Below are 18932 nucleotides of genomic sequence, written 5' to 3' on the forward strand. Positions count from 1 at the left end.
TTTACACAAAATGATACTGATACATGAAAACCCGAGCAATATATAAATAAAATGGTCAGCCATCATGTGACTTGACGTGTTCTCCCGTTTACCCGTGAATATCAGGATTTCCACGTGGTGACGTGCATACTGTCCACTGCACGCACGGAGTGTCGTACACCGAGTCACGTGACATTGCTCCGTGTGGTACTGATCAAATTGCAACGCAGGACGATTTGGTAAACCGTCCTGTGGCCTATCCGAAGGATTGCGGGGTGAAAGGCCAGACAACATGCCAGACAACATGCCAGACAACATACCAGACAACATACCAGACAACATACCAGTAGAAGCTCCACGTTTTATTTCCAGGGAGGCGCACACTGCGCATGCTCATAACGGTAGTTTTATGGAACGTGACGTCATTTCCCCCCAAATAAAAATTTTCACAACATCACTCCCCCAATAACACTTAGACAACAGGTCATCGCAAGATGGGTGACTGTTCTTGTGGAACACCGACAGCGGCCACCTCAAGAGGACATGGAGAGGAAGGAGGAAGAGCAGGCTCAACCACACAACTACCGGGCTCAGACTCGGTGGGCTCAGGCACTTGGCTCACAATGAGGGTCACAATGGGGAGGGAGGATTGGGGTCACAATGCCTCAGGCGGACCTGGTCAATATGTTTAGGTACTGTTTGTCCATTGGACAGTTCCACAACAAATATGGAGTTGCCAATTCGATTTATGATCCACGGCCGGGACTCAGCACAAAAAAAACAGGATCGAACACATTGATGGCACGTGGAGCTGAGGTCCCGTCATGGTGCTACTTCTGTTTAAACTGGTGGTCCGCAACCCTGGACGAATCATTCGGATGAATCGGGTCTAAGCGGGTCTTTAGCATTCGACCAAACATCATTTCTGCGGGTGTGCGTCCGGTGGTTGTGTGCGGTCGTGTCCTCCATGTAAATAACAAACGTGATGACTTGGTTTGTGGAGAAGAACCGTCATTTGCCTGTTTGAGACCATTCTTGATCACCTGGACAGCTCTTTCAGCCTGACCATTCGAAGCAGGTTTGAAGGGAGCACTGCGATAGTACTCGACACCATTTTGTTTCATGAAATACTGAAAGACACCGCTGGTGAAACATGAGCCATAATCACTAACTACACAAACTGGCAAACCATGAGTGGCAAACATGGCACGTGAACTTTCAACCGTGATTTCGCTAGTACAGGATGATAAGGCTAAACATTCAATCCACTTTCAATGAGCATCGACAACAACCAAAAACATCTTCCCCAAGAATGGACCAGCGTAATCGATGTGAATTCGAGACCATGGTAGTTTGGAAGGCCATGACCACATGTGAAGCAGTGCCTCAGGTGAGTTCAGGGCAGTGGCCTGACACACGGAGCAATGGCGAATGTAGCTCTCTAGGTTTTCATCAATACCCGGCCACCAAACATGGCTCCTGGCAATTGACCTCATGGTTACAATCCCTGGATGTGATTCATGTGGCTCATCACACACCTTGTTTCGACCTTTGTGCGGTACAACGACCCTGCTGCCCCACAGCAGGCAACCCGAATGTAAAGACAACTCATTTTTAGGAGCAAGGTACGGCCTCAATTTGTCAGGGAATTCATTGGGTACAGTTGACCAGATGTCACTGATAACAGATTGTTTGACCATAGAAAGGGTCGGGTCCACATTTGTCCATTGTTCAATTTGTTTGGAAGTGATTGGAGAATTATGACAGTCAAACACACTCATTGCCATAAAAATTTCTCCAGGTACAGGTACAGGTACAGGTACATTACCCACGTTAACCGGTAGTGGTAATCTAATCAAAGCATCAGCACAGAAATTCTCACTGCCAGGACGATACCTTATAGAGTAGTCAGAGACTGCTAACTTCTCAGCCCAACGCTGAATGCGTGCCGAGGCTTGTGGGTTAATTCCCTTACTCTCATTGAACAGGGATTGCAATGGTTTGTGGTCGGTTACAAGTTCAAATTGTCGACAGAAGAGATACTGATGCATCTTTGTCACACCAAAAATTCATGCGAGAGCTTCTTTTTCAACTATGGAGAAGTTACGCTCCGCTGCTGACAAAGTGCGTGATGCATTGGCCACAGGCTGCAGCATACCGCCATTACATTGCTGTAACACAGCCAATGCCATAAGACGAGGCATCACAGCTGAGAACCAATGGTTTAGCAGTGTCGTAGTACACCAGCACTTTAGATGAACACAGCAACCGTTTTGCCCCAGCAAACGCCTCACTACACTGCGTACACCATCGCCATTCAACACCTTTACGAAGGAGTTTGTGGAGAGGCTCAAGGACGGTGCTCAGATTCGGAAGAAAGTTACAGTAACAGTTCAACATACCCAGGAAAGCTTTGAGCTCGGTCGTGTTCGCAGGAGTCGGAGCATCGTTGATAGCTTCCGTCTTAGACGTGCTGGGCCTGATGCCATCAGCACTGACAATACGACCGAGAAATTCCACCTGGGGAAAACATAAATCGACATTTGTCACGTTTCACCTAAACTCCGGCTTCAACAAGACGTTTGAGAACCGCCTCAAGGTTACCCAAATGTTCAGCATCATTGCGGCCGGTGATCAAAACATCATCTGGAAACACTACTACATTTGGAATTGCTTTCAGCAGATTCTCCATATTGCGTTGAAATATAGCAGCGGCTGATTTGATTCCGAAAGGACAGCGGTTACAAACAAACAACCCCTTGTGAGTGTTACAACATGTATACTTCTTGGAGTCCTCATCAAGCAACATCTGAGTAGAAGCAGATTCCAAATCCAGGCGGCTAAACTTCTTTCCACCAGAAAGCGTAGCGGACAAATCATCTGCCTTGGACAGAGGATAATGATCCTGTTTGGAATACCTGTTGATTGTTGTTTTGTAATCACTACAAATCCGAACACTACCATCTGACTTTAATACAGGAACACTTGGACATCCCCAATCACTGAATTCAACTGGACTGATAACACCTTCCCATCTGCAAGTGGTCGAGCTCTGCCTCAATCTTTGGACGCATCATGTGAGGTGGTGTATATAGAAGGAAGATGGTGTACCGGCAGAAGGAGAAACAAGGGTCGGCACTCGTGGGTATGGAGGGAAAAAGGGTTTGTTTGTTTTTTTGTTTTTTTGTTTTTTTAATTTGTAAGGCAAGAGACAGAGGGTGTGGTTGGGAGAGATAGAAGGGGAGCAGTGGGAAAAGTGGAGAAAATAGGAACTGATGGGAAGAGGGAGAAAATACAAATAAAATCAATTGTTCACCAAGATGGGAAAGATGGGTAGGCCTCAAGGAAACCCAAAACGACAAGATCGACGAAAACTCACAAAACAGCACAAATTTTGAACAAAACCGAACTAGGAACACGCAGTAAACATGTAGGTAACAAAATAAAGTCAAAACGTGATAAATAACGACTGGAAACTTAACTTTGAGAAAGTCAACAAAGACCCCTGAGAGAACCAGGCGTCGCCTCAAGACCCGGAACTCTTCCATGTTCAATCTGTATAATAAGTACATCATGAGGAAATCAAACTTGGATGACATACACGCTGGAATCAGCATTGGAGGAAGATGCATCAAACTTGTCTCCCTCCTCTAAAACTTGGTGGCACATTGTTAAGTCTGTCCCTCGTGTTTGTTCCCATTCCATCCCTTCCCTCTCTTCAAACGGCACCACAGCCGTCTCCACTCGTGAGAAGGCCGAATGCCTCAATTCTGTGTCTACTTCCAAATCTTGTGTCCCCAAACCCTCACGATCTGTACCCACCCTACACAGTCGCAACCAACTACTCTTGGACTCGATTGGATCAGACGGCATCAGCTCACATGTCCTAAAAATCTGCTCTGCTCGTCTTACGCATCCTCCGCCCTTTTAACCCTGATATTTGCACTAGGTTATCTTCAATATCCTGCGATATTTCACCTCCACCAGGTTTCTGCAGGGTACACACGGTCCACCATCATCCCTCCGATGGTAAAACTACCCCAATCCAGGATCACTACTTTCCTCCACTCATTTGATCATCTTTTTTTCCTGCCTGTGGAATCAACTTCCACATCCTCTTCAATCTCATTCTCCAAGTCTTCAAGACAGCTGTTCTCTGCCATCTCACATCGTCCACAATCCAAAACCTTGATCTTTTCTACCCTCGTTAACCCCACCCAAAACCCTCATAATATTCCAGTGTTTCCTCCTTGGAGTTTCCTTCTCTCTGCATGCATGTTTTTTTATGTCCTGTTTTTGTCTGTTAATTCCTGATGTGTTCTGTGTGCTTGCTAGCAATTCCACGAGCCTCGACTATCTATACAAAAAGAAACCCCAAAGGTATGTTGACAATCCCACTCTGATGATAGAAAGTAAAGCAGGCTTGATCAAACTACTGCAGACAGTCAATAAGGAAAGTGAAAAAATTGGTCTTTATTTAAACCTCAAAAAAAGATTAAAATAAGATTGAAATGTGTTGTTAAAGATGAATGTTTAAAATCCCAAGGACTGCACGAAGAACGAGAAGGGCACTCGGTAGAGCGCATACCTCCGCCAGGTAATGCCTGATCCGCGAGAACATATCGGGCCCAATCAATACATTTTAGAAATATCAGGCGATGTGTCGTTTTTGGTCCAATCTCTCAATGGTGAAGAATCACTTTAAAAATTAAATAATTCTCGTATCCATATCCGGATCTGGATCTTCGCCAAAATGGAATCAATTCGTGCTTGCCACACACCCAATGTGTCCACCAAGTTTCGTCTGAATACATCCACAACTTTTTGAGATGCCGTGCTACATATCGTTTTAGCCCGATCTCTCAATAGTGAAAAATCACTTTAAAATTTTTAAAATCAGGTCCAGATCCGAATTCGGATCTTCACCAAAATTGAATCAATTCTTGCTTGTCATACACCCAAAATGTCCACAAAATTTCATCCAATCCGTCCAAAACGTTTTGAGATATCCTGTACACAGACAAACAGAAAATCAGACAGAAAGGGGGTGAAAACATAACCTCCTTCACCTGCAGTGGCGGAGGTAATAAACAAATCAGTGCTTGAAAAAAATGAGACCACCATGTACATTAAAAGTGCTGACGCTGAAACAGAAACTGTGATACTTTGGACACATCGTGCCTGGTGCCTGGTGTTGGCTTAGTGGTTAACGTGGTGGGCTTGGGATCTGAGGATCCTGAGTTTAAATCCCGCTTGGCTGTTGAATTAATACCAGGTGGGGTTGACTGCCTGTCATCCTTCTGACGTCGGCAAAATGAGGACCAGCTTGCTGGCATCCTGTGTCGGAGCGGTGACCCGTCCAGGATTGTGCCCAAGAGCCAAGGAGACTGCTTCGGCAGCATCAACGCTCTGCACAGAGTACGTTCCCAATGGATGGAACACAAAATTCTGAAAAGGTCAACCATGTTTGGAATGGTTGAGGAAGAAGGGGGAGAGGCAGACATTATATGTGCTGGATGGATGGGATAAAGTGTCTATCTGAGCTGTCACTGCCAGAGCTTTGAAGCAGGGCAGGCTGGAAATGTTTGGAGAAATGTGATCCTGAATAACACCAGAAGTCAGCCACGACTTGAAGGAAATGGATAACTCAATAATTATGGAGGGTAACCCCCATTTACTGATGAAGGAGTGGCATTTTTGGAATGACACCAATTTGGCCCCAGAAGGAATAGAATTGGTTGGTCTGTGAAAGGGCACCATGGAGTTGCCTCTCCCTCCCAGTAGCAAAGAGCCTTCCAGCAGCCAAGCACTACCCAGTGCTGGATTAACCATTAGGCAAACAAGGCATGTGCCTTAGGGCCAGCCAAAAATTCGGGTCACAAAAAATTAGGAAAAGGGATTAAATAAATTATTTTCTTTTCACATTAAATATTTGTCTTTTTTTGTATTAAATATTTTGTTCTTGAATCAGTTCATCTTTTGTCTGGGGTCCATTTCCATGAGCCCGAGATCTAATTAAAAATTTTCAGGCCATTCTCTAAAATTTGAAAATGTGCCTTAGGGCCAGCCAAGGCTTAATCCGGCACTGGCACTACCCCCTTACAACCCAGTTCAAAACAGCAAGAGGCCGGCATCACCAACGCTGCTCGACTTTAGCCAACAATTGGCGACCATGATGGAAATGCGACAGAAAATGGGAGCCGGCCAGAACGACAATGTGGTCAAAATTAAGGCGGGGCGAGAACAAAATGGAGGCTGGCCAAAACGAATTCAAGGCCAAGATGGGGTCCATCCAGGCCGATCTCACGGTCAAGGTTGGGACTAAGGAGGACAAAATGGCACACTCCGGTCGTCCCACGTGACGTCACAAGACGTGATGGGGAATAGAAAGAGAGTTTATCTTTGGTTGGAAACTGCAGGTTTTATGGTTCATTTCCCCCACCAAGCAGAGTTGGGGGCGTGGCCACAGTCCGTGAGTGCCGTGTGACGTCACAATGATAATTCTAACAATAGGGCACACAAGACAGAGGCACGTTGTTATATCGTCATTCTGTGGATTTGCGAAGAAGAGAGATGTGGTTCCTAACTGGAGTCTTCATTTTTGTGGGTTTTCTGACCTTCCAACCACAGGTAAGCGGTAGTGTAAGTGATACTAACGTACTCACGGAAGGTAGACAACATGATTGAAGCTGCTACCTTTGTAGTTTGTGAAATACATTTTTGGTTTGATGGAAGAGCGAACAGGCGATCATTTGTTCCAGGTGAACTTTCTCTGTTTTTGATTCGAGAGGGAATTCGATCCGCATGGATGGCCGTGTGAAGATGTGAGTGAACACATCCGGTGTGATTCAAATACAAAACGTTTTAAAACGAAAACAACGTTCTTGTAAGCACGTCAATTGTTAGTGAACAACTGGGGGTTCTGAACACGTCATGGCCGCTTGTTCTGCCTTTTCTCGGGTGATTATTTTCCTGGGATTGCGGGTTTCTACACAATTCCTCCATCTGAAAGCCCAGGGGTTCGGTCCGTTCAATCTTTGCCGTGAAAACGTGATGGGGAATAGAAAGAGAGTTTATCTTTGGTTGGAAACTGCAGGTTTTATGGTTAATTTCCCCCACCAAGCAGAGTTGGGGGCGTGGCCACAGTCCGAGAGTCCCTTGTGACGTCACAATGATAATTCTAACAATAGGGAACACACGACAGAGGCACCTTATTATATCTTCATTCTGTGGATTTGTGAATAAGAGAGATGTGGTTCGTAACCGCAGTCTTCATTTTTGTGGGTTTTCTGACCTTCCAACCACAGGTAAGCGGTCGTGTAAGTGATACTAACGTACTCACGGAAGGTAGACAACATGATTGAAGCTGCTACCTTTGTAGTTTGTGAAATACATTTTTGGTTTGATGGAAGAGCGAACAGGTGATCATTTGTTCCAGGTGAACTTTCTCTGTTTTTGATTCGAGAGGGAATTTGATCCATGTGAATGGATGACCTGGATGGTGTGACCGTGATGGATCATCCACCTGGATGACCGTGTGAAGGTGTGAGTGTGAAGGTGTGAGTGTGGTGTGAGTGTGAAGGTGTGACTGTGAAGGTGTGAGTGTGAATGTGTGAGTGTGAAGGTGTGAGTGTGAATGTGTGAGTGTGAAGGTGTGAGTGTGAATGTGTGAGTGTGATGGTGTGAAGGTGTGAGTGTGGTGTGAGTGTGAAGGTGTGACTGTGAAGGTATGAGTGTGAAAGTGTGTGTGAAGGTGTGAGTGTGAAGGTGTGAAGGTGTGAGTGTGGTGTGAGTGTGAAGGTGTGACTGTGAAGGTATGAGTGTGAAAGTGTGTGTGAAGGTGTGAGTGTGAAGGTGTGAAGGTGTGAGTGTGGTGTGAGTGTGAAGGTGTGAGTGTGGTGTGAGTGTGAAAGTGTGAGTGTGAAGGTGTGAGTGTGGTGTGAGTGTGAAGGTGTGAGTGTGGTGTGACTGTGAAGGTGTGAGTGTGAAGGTGTGAGTGTGAAGGTGTGAAGGTGTGAGGGTGGGGTGCGTGTGATGGTGTGAGTGTGGTGTGAGTGTGAAGGTGTGAGTGTGAAGGTGTGAGTGTGGTGTGAGTGTGAAAGTGTGAGTGTGAAGGTGTGAGTGTGAAGGTGTGAAGGTGTGAGTGTGGTGTGAGTGTGAAGGTGTGAGTGTGGTGTGAGTGTGAAGGTGTGAGTGTGGTGTGAGTGTGAAGGTGTGTGTGAGGGTGTGAGTGTGAAGGCGTGAGTGTGAGTGTGGTGTGAAGGTGTGAGTGTGAAGGTGTGAGTGTGGTGTGAGTCTGAAGGTGTGTGTGAGGGTGTGAGTGTGAAGGTGTGAGTGAACACATTTATCAAGCGTGGAACAAACGATAAACTCGAGAACGTTCTACGAACCATTGAGTTTGAAATTTACAAGAACATCTTGTTATTTTTGTGACGAAGTTTTGGATTTTGTAAAATAATTGTAAAGATATTGTTTAGTTTATTTTTAAACGAATTAAACATTTCTCCTGTCTCTACCCTTGTCTATTTCCGTAGATTGTCCAGCGTGGTGGGGTCACACAAGGACTGCTGTCCAGAGTTAGTGACGTAGTGCTCGTCACGATCGCCCTCTTCTTCTTCACCTTATTCTTCTTCTTCTTCATTTCCCTGAAACCATCGCGGATTTTCAAGAAGAAGAAGCCCAACAGGAAGCCCTGCTTTCACTGGTAAATAACTCGAGTGACTTTTCATCAATATTCATCATCATTGTGATACTTTCATCCAAGGGGACAAAATGGCTCAGAAATTTGAATCGAGTTTACATTAAATTCTTACTCACAATCAAGTCTGACAAACAAATGTCTGGTCACGTGACGACAGGTAGTAAGTTCCAGAACACGAACCACACTCTCCTTGGAAGGTGACATTCAGTCACCAGACAAACCTGTCACGGAAACATGAAATAATGTTCCTCATCCGGGACCAGGCCCGTTTCCTGTCCGAATCCTGACAGACCCTGATTAAAGTTCTCACAATGGTCACCAGTTCAGACGCTCCCACGAGACTCGATGGGTTTTCTGCCGCTACACCGAACTTCGGTGGAACCACCGAGCCACTCGAGTCACGTGGTACTTCCGTCATGGCGGAACCGAAACTGGTGACACGAGCGGTTTCATTGTGCGGGACACGGGGTCCGTTCCGTGTGGGACGTTCGTGGTCCCTCAACCCGACCTGTCCTCTCAGGGACCATCAAGATCTATCCTGTGGTTTGTGATCAGGACAACTGGAATCATTCCACAGAGAACAAGTTCCTTTACAAAGTGTATTTAACAACAGGGGAGGGATAACAAAACAATCAATGACGTCACAATTACTCCACAACTATTACCCACACACACTGTACAACAAAAGGATGTCTGTCCTTCCTCCTTCCTTCCTCCTTCCTTCCTTCACTCTTCGCTGATTGGTTGTGTGAGGCTCGGTTCAATGTGATTTTCTCCCAGCGAGGTTGAATAATGTATCCTATCGGTTTATTAGAAGATGATATTCGAAATCTGATTCCGTATTTTAATGATCCAAACCCATGGCCTCAATAATTGTGTCAAAATCTGGAGGAAAATCAAATTAAAATGAGGAAAAAGAGATTTCCTTCTCACCCAATATAATTAAATAATACTCTCGTCGGAGGTCACGTGACATGGCTCCAAAATTCACCTTTTTCACTCTTTTTAAAGATAATTATTTTACGTCAGATTTTATTTTACACCGTCCAGGGACACCAGGGACGGTCTTTTTAACTGACGACCTTGGGTATGAATCCCGACCCAGCTATAAACGTGTCTTCCTGTCGTTTCACACCTGCAGGGTGAATCATCAGTGTGTGTGTGTGTGTGTGCGTGTCGTCCAAACACAATTGACTTTTTCAAAGTCCAAGAAATATTAATTAAATTTAAAGATTAAACTTAAACCTTTCCCAACACAAGGGACGGGTACTCTTCTGAGTACACCATACGCCCGGGGTTTTGTGTGATCCGTAGGTCCTTAATTAGCTAACCTTAAGGCTTCAAACACATCAGGAAGACTGAAAATCCTGTCGGTATGCTCGGTTGAGAACAGCAAGTCCCAAAGGGGAAAGAAGGTGTGGCACAGGAGGCAACAAATCCGGTCTCACGTTGAGGTGAGATCGTACATGGGCAGGCATGATGGAGTCTGATTTGCCGACTGTGCACGAAGAGGAAAACACGTAGCTCCTACAATGTGTACCAAGGTGCATCTCCTCATGGCCCCCTTTTGCACCCGTTTTATCCCTTTGGTGCATGCCACACCCTGTGCCCTCACTCGGCAACACCCATCTATCCATCCATCCATCCATCCATCCATCCATCCATCGGGACCACACTCTGCACAGAGCGTCAGTGCTGCCACATCAGTCTCCTGGGCTAGTGGGTACAATCCTGGATGGGTCACCACACTGACACAGGATACTCAAATGGCTCAATCATCCCAGCAAGCTGCCACTCATTTTGCCAACCTCGGAAGAATGACAGGCTGAGTCATCCCCACCTGGTATTAATTCAACAGCCAAGCAAGATTTGAACTCAGGACCTGAGGATCTCAAGCCTGCTACCCCAACCATTAAGCCAATACCAGGCATGCTACACCCCCGACAGTGCACATTGGTTGTTTGGACATTAATCAGGGGGGGGGGGGTCCCTCTCCTGATTCTCTGGACTTAGCCTCAAATGTTCGGGGAAAATGTCCGGGGCTCACCCTCCCACCAAAACCTGTGCCACAATTCCTGTGCCTTTGTGAGGCCGAATTCCCTATGAGAGCACATTTATGACAGATTACAAAGGAAAGAACATGAATGAGGGATTTACGGGAAAAGCGGTTTTTGACACACATTCGGGAGGGAAGGCGACAGCTTGCCATACAAATGTACGGATAATCCTATATCACGATTAAATGAGCTCACTCTTATGCTAATGCATGTACTGGGGAAATATAACTGTTACTCAGCTTTAGAATCTTAACCCCGATGAACCATTCCCACAACACGATCATTGTGTCTTTCATTGGAATCATCCCTTGGGATGATTCTCCTGAATAGATCCTGTCTCCTTTTTCTTCTTCTTCTTCTCCTATAATGCCCACTATTATTGCCACATTGTTGTGGTGTTGGCTGGGGAACACCTTCACATTGTGTCGGACACCGCGGGTTCCTTTATCATCGACCGACTAATGCCGGTAGATGGGACACCCAGTTTAACGTCCATCCAAGGGATGACACACACATTGATAGCTAGACAGATTCGAGGCGAGTGTGCTTACCTTATAGCCATCCTACCATCCACCTGAATAGATCCTCTCTGCTTAAGGTAATTTTTTTGGCTTATTTAGCAATCATGATGGTGTTGGTTTTATAATTTAGAAGACGAAAAGTGATGAGGAAGAGAGGGAACAATTTTTTTGGTGAAACATTCAACTCTGGTACTCAACAAGAGGTTAGAGCCTTTAAAGGGAGATCAAAGCTTCATTATTATTTCATATGCAGCCTTGATTGTTGGTCGTATCAATGCTAGGATGATGCCTACGCCACTGATGCAGTGCCGCCCCCCCCTGTTTCCAGTAAGCCGGTACTAATTTTGCTGACCTTGGAAGGATGGCAGGCTGAGTCAACCCACCTGGTGTTATTTCACCACCTGGTGCTCAAAGTCAAGTGACGAGGATCTTAAGCCAGCCACCTTAACCGTCAAGCCAAGTGGCAAACTCAATGTTTTATATCCTATAACAATCTTACACTCACGTAACACGCTTTTTGTCTTTTCCAAAATCATACCTTGTTCTCCAACTGACAAACATTCTCTTTGTTTCTGCAGTTTTCAATGTGGAAGGAAATATGGACAGAAAAAAAAGGTAAGGAAAGAGCGTCCGTTGCTCGAGGAGTTTAAACAAAAGGAAGTAGTAGAGGTGAAACAAGTAAAGGAAGAGGAGAATCAGAGAACGGAAGAGAAAAAAAATTGCTAGCTCTACGAGAGTAACAGAAGATTCGAGCTTGAATCCAATAATTTCCACTAATAATTATCATTATCTTTGCTAACATGTATGAATTATATGATGTTTGGTGGTATTTCTGTGTCTTCATGGGCGCAATGTTTCTGCCGCACAGGTCGAGGCACTTTCACAACGGTTGAGTGTGAAGGATGACCAGTTCAACCAGCTTAACTTGGAAAACCAGGCACTTTCGGAAGATCTCCGAAACGTTTCGAGCAAGTTGTCAGAAGTGCAACTTCAGCTCCAGAAACAGCAACAACAGCATGAGTTCGAGCAAGAGAAGGTCTTTAAGAGCTTCCAACAAGTGAGGAACCGTTATCAATGATGTGCGAGTATGGATGCCAAGTGGATGAACGTCATGTTCACCTCCACATGTTCTGATGAGTGTCAACACCATTCAGGGGTCAAGCAGCTCATAAGACATTTACAAATGGAAGACTGTTGTTTGGAATTTGTGAAATTCCACGTGAACTTTGCACCCTTAACCAGAGTTGAACCCAGTTTAGACTTGAGAGGTACACCTCCATACCTGTTCTTGAGAGGTCTTGATATTTATTGATTCAGAATAACAAGGAGTGCTCAATCGTAAGCTGTGTGGTCTTGAATATATTTTTTAAACCTGTCACTTTATTTATTTCTGGGTATGAAGAACAGAAAACTGTAACTTTACTGTTGATGACACTGTCGTGTGTCCACCACACAGGACGAGTTGCTTTCACAAAGTTTGAGTGTAAAAGATGAACAACTCACTGAGATTACCGAGCAAAACAACTCTCTGAAGGAAGATCTAAAAAACATCATGAACAATTATTCAGAGGTGCACCTTCAGCTCCAGAAACAGCAACAACAGCATGAGTTCGAGCAAGAGAAGGTCTTGAAGAGCTTCCAACAAGTAAGGAACCATTATCATTCATGTGGGACGAGAGATGTCAAAGGGGGTTAACATCACGTTCACCTCCACATGCTCTGATGAGATTCTACACCTTGCAGAGGTCATGATGCTAATGAGACATTTACAAATGGAAGACTGTTGATTGGAATGTAGAACAAAAAAACAGGAACTTTCCTGTTAATGACACGGTCATGTTTCTGTCGCACAGGTGGAGCTGCTTTCTCAGGAGATGCAAGTGAAGGAGAATGAATACAATGAGATGAGTTTGGTACTTAACATCCTTGTGGAGCATGGCACACACTTGGAGAGTAAATGTTCCGCAGCAGAACAGCAGCTGCAGGAACAGCAAGAAAAGCAGGAACAACAGAATGTTGAACACCTAAAACAAGTAAGCAACCGTTATCTAACAATGTGGGACTTGCTCGATCCCGTCTACCCTTTGAACACAAAATGACACAAACTTGAGAGTTGAAGATAATGTTTCACTTGGTACGTGCTGATACGTATTAAATCACTTGCAGGTAACGCTGATGAAGAAGCACTTGCAGGACAAGAAGTGCTGGGAAGCAACAGTCGATAAAAATAACAATTGCATCAAAGCAATATACGAACTGCACAGAAGGTTGCAGCAATTGGAGCAGCGACAACAGCAACCCCAGCACGAGCCACGTTCCCAGCTTCCTTTGGCTCAAGAGAAGAAACAGACGGAACAGTTTCATCAAAAGAACCAGCGTTGGCATCACCAACAGCAAAACAAGGTACAGCAGCACAATCACAAGAACCCAATAGAAATGCTACTCTTCCCAAAGGTATTAAAAACAAGTACCGGTACAAAGTACACCACCCCCATGGCAAATAAATAAAAACCAATCATCCCACACATTACATCGCCGGGAAGCCGTCGGTGCCTGGCGATGCCATGTTGCAACACATGGAGTCGGAATTGGAAGGGAGCGGTGCACAAGAATTGATTGATTAATTGATTAATTGCATAATAAAAATAAATAAACAGTAATCGTAAAATAATGAATTTGTTAATCATTTGGCTGGGAGCATCCCTAAACAAGCACCATTTTATCCGAATCTGTAACTTTTTGAAAATTAAGTAATTAATGGAAAAATCAAATAATTAATTGATTAATCAATGAATGAAAAATAGCCTTTATAGCCAAATCACTTGTTCACTGAAATGTCCAAATATCAGCTTCCTCGCTCAAAGGATGGCTGAGATATCACCCAATAAACAAACAAACAAGAACACAAACAAACGGAGTGAAAACTGAGAATACCCAAAAGGGGGTAAACAAACAAACAGGAATACTCCCTTCCTTTGGTGCCTGGTGATGGCGTCATGCATCACCTGGATGTGGAATTTGGAAGGAGCAGAGGACAACAACCTCGTCAGTCAGTCATCAAACACAAGAAAACAACTCTGAAATGAACTTTCGAATCATTTCCGATCTGGTTTTCTTTTAGAACATGATATTTACCAGTGGAGAACCCGTCCTTCGGTGCGGCTGAATTCCCTCGAACATGGAGCATTTTAATATCGACTTACACCAGGAGGCATGACACGATCAACATTTACGTTGAGAGAATTGGTGTCCACCCCACCTTGAACTCCAAGGACTATGAATGTTTACCCCCGTGGGGTCTCCCACCCCACCTTGAACCCCGAGGACTATTAATTTTTACCCCGTGGGGTCTCCCACCCCACCTTCAACCCCAAGGACTATGAACTTTTTACCCTGTGGGGTCTCCCACCCCACCTTGAACCCCAAGGACTATGATTTTTTACCCCGTGGGGTCTCCCACCCCACCTTGAACCCCAAGGACTATGAATTTTTACCCTGTGGGGTCTCCCACCCCATGGGGTCGAAGCGCCACTCGCGTTCTCTCTTTTCTTGTGTACAGTTCATTTAAACGTCTATTTCTCCATTATTCGTGAACAGAAGTCAATGAAAATTGACAGGCATATACTAGATACACATACGCAGGCGGTAATTGAGCCCGAAGTGCGATTGCGGCCCTTTGGGCCGAGGAACGGCCTTTTTTTGGCCCATTTTCTTAAAATTTTTATTTCTCGGTTATTAGTGGACAGAACCGAACCAAACTTGACAGGTATTTTCTAGAGACCATTCCCCAGGCATTAACTGACCCCAAGGTGCGATTCCGGCCCTTTCGGCCCATTTTCATAAAATTGTTATTAGAAAAACAAAATTAAATGTGCTGGGAATTTGCCCAACGCAAAATTCAAGTCGCAAGTGATGATATGAAACTAGCCTCACTCTTGTGAGGTGTTGTGGTTTCTTTAGCTGATGCGATGAAAATCTTACCAAATTTCAAAACGATCCGTCGTCCGTGCTATCACTCACCTGAGAGGTGTACGAATGAACTCCCACGGGGTATGTTCGTAATTAGAACTTGTTTTTTTACCCCATAAATCTTTTCCGTGCACATCTCAAGTGCAACCAAAAGTTTTCAATTCATTCTGTGCATGGTCATGGGAGCATAGACATCATAAAAAAAATATCCAAACAGATGAACAGATGAGCACACGAACAAACACATCACATGATCAATTGTATGATTCCTATTGTTATCATTTTTGGACCTGGTGCGGAGCCCATTTCACAGTAATTATCAATCTCATGTTTCTCTGCTGCTGTTTTATCTAAAAGATTATTTATCGTGTTCAACAGCGTCCTCGAGTTATTCAGCACGTGACAAGTGATGTCGAACTCAAAACTTCCACCAATGCCTGGAGGCCTGCCAAGAAGACAGACCTGACAGGTCGTGATCAAGTGAGTTTGCTGTGTTCTTGTTGGAAGGGTGGTAGTTTGTGGAGATTTCATGTTAAAATATACTTTCCTTTCTTAACTCGTTTATTATTTTCACTCCTCACTGATGTCGCCTCCTTGTTTTTTCTCCCATTTCCTTCCCCAAAAAGGTAGTTCGACAGTTTCGACCCTTGCTAAATAAGATAACACCAGAAAATTTTGACCGGCTTATGGACAAGATCGAGCTCATCAACATCGCGAAAGAAGACCATCTGAAGGACGTGGTACAGCTTGTCCTAGATAAAGCAATAATGGAGTCAAAATTTTCTGAGGTGTACGCAAACATGTGTCACCACCTTGCAAAGGTAAGTAACATAATCTACAACCACAACGGAAACATCTGAAAACATCGGAATATCTGCTCCCCACCCCTCTCCCCCTACCACAGACTGACACATACTGCCCCGACACTCATTTCCTTGGTAATATTTCCTCCCAAACTTTTTTTACCCTCTCTCACTTATTTCAAAGCCTCACCACACTCCTTCCCTTCTTTGTTTCATTTTCAATTTTCTCAATTTACCTCCCTTCCCCTGACCCCTCTTTCAAAATTATTCAATAAATAGATTGTCCTTTTCTTTAATAATATCCAGTTAACCACCATTCTTTGCTTTTTTCACAGATTGAAGTGAAGGAAACATCCAGCCCAGATAACATCCTCACCTTCCACACACTCCTCATTCAAAGCTGTCAGAATGAGTTGAAAAAGGGGATTGATGGGACCTCCAGGTTGGATGATGATGAGTCCAAAGACAAAGCTCGACGGCGTGCTGTGGGTAACGTCGTCTTCATCGGGGAACTTTTCAATGCGAAAGTACTGGATGAATTCCTGATCTGTACTGCAATTAAGGGATTGCTCGATGATGCGAGTGAGCTGTCGCTTGAGTGCTTCTGCTGTCTCGTTGTTATCACTGGAAAGATCCTCGACTCCACACGAGCCACAACGGTGAGGAAACTTCATTTTTGAGTTTTCAGAAACACGTTTACTGTCATACTGCAGATTTTGAATCATTCTTCTTACACATCTTCGTTTTGCTGACTGAGCACCACATTATTGTATCTTGACAGATGAATGGGTATTTCACCTCTTTGGACGAGGTAATGAAGGAGCGGAAATTGCCATCACGGATCCGTTTCATGGTGCAGGATCTGAAAGATCTTCGCATGGTAAGACATTCCTATCTTCCTCAGGTGTACCAATTCTCAATTAATACCTGCCTCAAACCACCTACCTGTATCTGTAACTGTATGTATGCTTTTTCCCTTCCTTAGCAAAACTGGATTCCACGGCAGAAGGTCGAGCGACCTCAGCAACTTCAGAATATCCGTGAGGAAGTTTCTGCAGAGCAGCACCCATGAACATCACGTCACATCTAAAGTTACCATCTGCTGTTGTTTTATTTCAGGATTCACTAGATTATTTAAAAGCATTATTCTCCAAAAGATTCCCCTTTGCAAACGATGCATGTGGATCATCAAATCATTATCATGGATTTTACAAATTTGTTCACAACATCATCACTAATCATGTAAATTTTTATCATCTTACTTCCTCATGGAACTTATCCACATTTACATCCTGGAATTATCCAAATTTTACACCAACATCATCACTTCCATCAACATAATATGTACCTGCATTTATCACAATAAAACTTGTTACATGTTTATCATGAAAAGACTTTTTTTTATCAAAAGGCCCTGGGAAACCCATTTGTTTCACTGGTTGAATGCCTGTTGATCAGAGCAACGAATCGCTGGGAACATTGCAATGCTTATAAATGCCCAGAGATGCCAGTGTTCGTGGCTTTATTTCATTTCTGCACATGCAATAACCTCGAGAATCTCACAAAGCTGAATTACAAAATTTAAGCTCCAGAATCGAACTCGGCAGCAGTTCCGACTCCTAAAAAAGTGTTCATTTGCCCAATTTGGGCATTGCTTGGGCATTTCCGGGTGCATATTTATTCATAGACGTCGTCACATTCTTTATAGACACACTCACATTCCAATTGTACACACTTTATATAGAGACTCGTTTGAAAAAAAAAAAGGAAAAGATATCGTTTAATACTAGCTACCACCAGGTGGGCATGTGTGGCCGATGTTAGAACATTATGTGCAGACAACAGACAGACAAACATACAAGCTGACCAAAATGAAATACCCTGCCCTCTGCGGAGTGTAATGAAGACCATTGTTTTCTGAACCAATGGCTCATGATTTAGGCAACCAAGGTTGAAATCCCATACATCATACAGTTGTCTATTCCATTGTCTACTAATGTCCTCATATTTACATTTTGTACAGCGATGTCTACGAATGTATTTGTAATGTATGCAATTTGTGTACAGACACCACCTCCACAATTTGTCTTGCATCAATTCAAAAAAAATTAGAAAGCATTCAATGGAGGTGCTGATTCACGGCGTTGTTTTCTCGTCGTGCAATGCACCGCCCAGACAGTGCAAACCGAGACTGTGTGTGCCCATGGTGTGAGCAAATACATCATTACCGAGCACCCGAAGCACAAAGCGGTGTTAAACAATTGGGTCACTCTGTCTGTCTGTGATCCAGGAACTACTTAAATTTCAATTGAGTTATTTATTTTATACATTGTAAAACACAAATTGGAATGCAACCCTGCAGTTTAGCAGTACTTTGGGTCTTAATTTGGCAAATTGTAGGGAATCTCTTCCTGAACACGCATGCACACAGCATGGTACAGCAATTGCTTCAGTATGCCTATCAAAAAGAAGTTAAAACTGGCAAGCATCTCAAAATTTACAGCCAGTCCACATCCACCTTTACTTAATTGGAACTTGATGAAAATGACAGTTTTAAAAAAAATATTTTAAATTTTATTAATGTGTTTCCATAATAAAGGTTTTTTTGAAGATTTGATGACCAATGCTCAATTGGTAAGAATTTTATGGCTTGGATGGACACATTGAAGCTCAATCTACACTAATAAATGTCAGTGTGTGTGTGTGTGTGTGTGTGTGTGTGTGTGTGTGTGTCCTCCATAACTCCAAAACCATGAAACCTATCAGCCTGAAACTTTGCATGCATGCTAAGGGAACTCCAAGGAAGTACATGCGTGAAAATGGGGTGTTTGGGTTAATTAAAACACCCATTTTGAAGATAATGGCCTGATTTAATTATATCCTTTATCAGGTGATCCTCAGC

The 18932-nt window shown here is 44.0% G+C and overlaps 1 protein-coding gene across 2 annotated transcripts in view; it reads left to right on the forward strand.

The window, feature by feature from the left end:
- LOC147023332 (uncharacterized) overlaps positions 1-18492 on the forward strand; it is an 86120-nt gene extending 67628 nt beyond the window's left edge. For both annotated transcript variants that reach the window (XM_085888599.1, XM_085888600.1), the window contains 11 exons: positions 8514-8683; positions 11837-11873; positions 12127-12315; positions 12715-12903; positions 13112-13291; positions 13425-13661; positions 15606-15707; positions 15854-16048; positions 16366-16689; positions 16812-16910; positions 17016-18492. In XM_085888599.1, coding sequence (XP_085744725.1) covers positions 8514-8683; positions 11837-11873; positions 12127-12315; positions 12715-12903; positions 13112-13291; positions 13425-13661; positions 15606-15707; positions 15854-16048; positions 16366-16689; positions 16812-16910; positions 17016-17102 — 1809 coding nt within the window. In that variant the 3' untranslated portion in view covers positions 17103-18492. The remainder of the gene's footprint in view (positions 1-8513; positions 8684-11836; positions 11874-12126; positions 12316-12714; positions 12904-13111; positions 13292-13424; positions 13662-15605; positions 15708-15853; positions 16049-16365; positions 16690-16811; positions 16911-17015) is intronic.
- The last annotated feature ends 440 nt before the right edge of the window (positions 18493-18932 follow it).

The sequence above is a fragment of the Eptatretus burgeri genome, chromosome 7, assembly GCF_056783735.1.
Source record: "Eptatretus burgeri isolate ZD-2024b chromosome 7, Ebu_testis_v1, whole genome shotgun sequence".
NCBI lineage: Eukaryota > Metazoa > Chordata > Myxini > Myxiniformes > Myxinidae > Eptatretus > Eptatretus burgeri.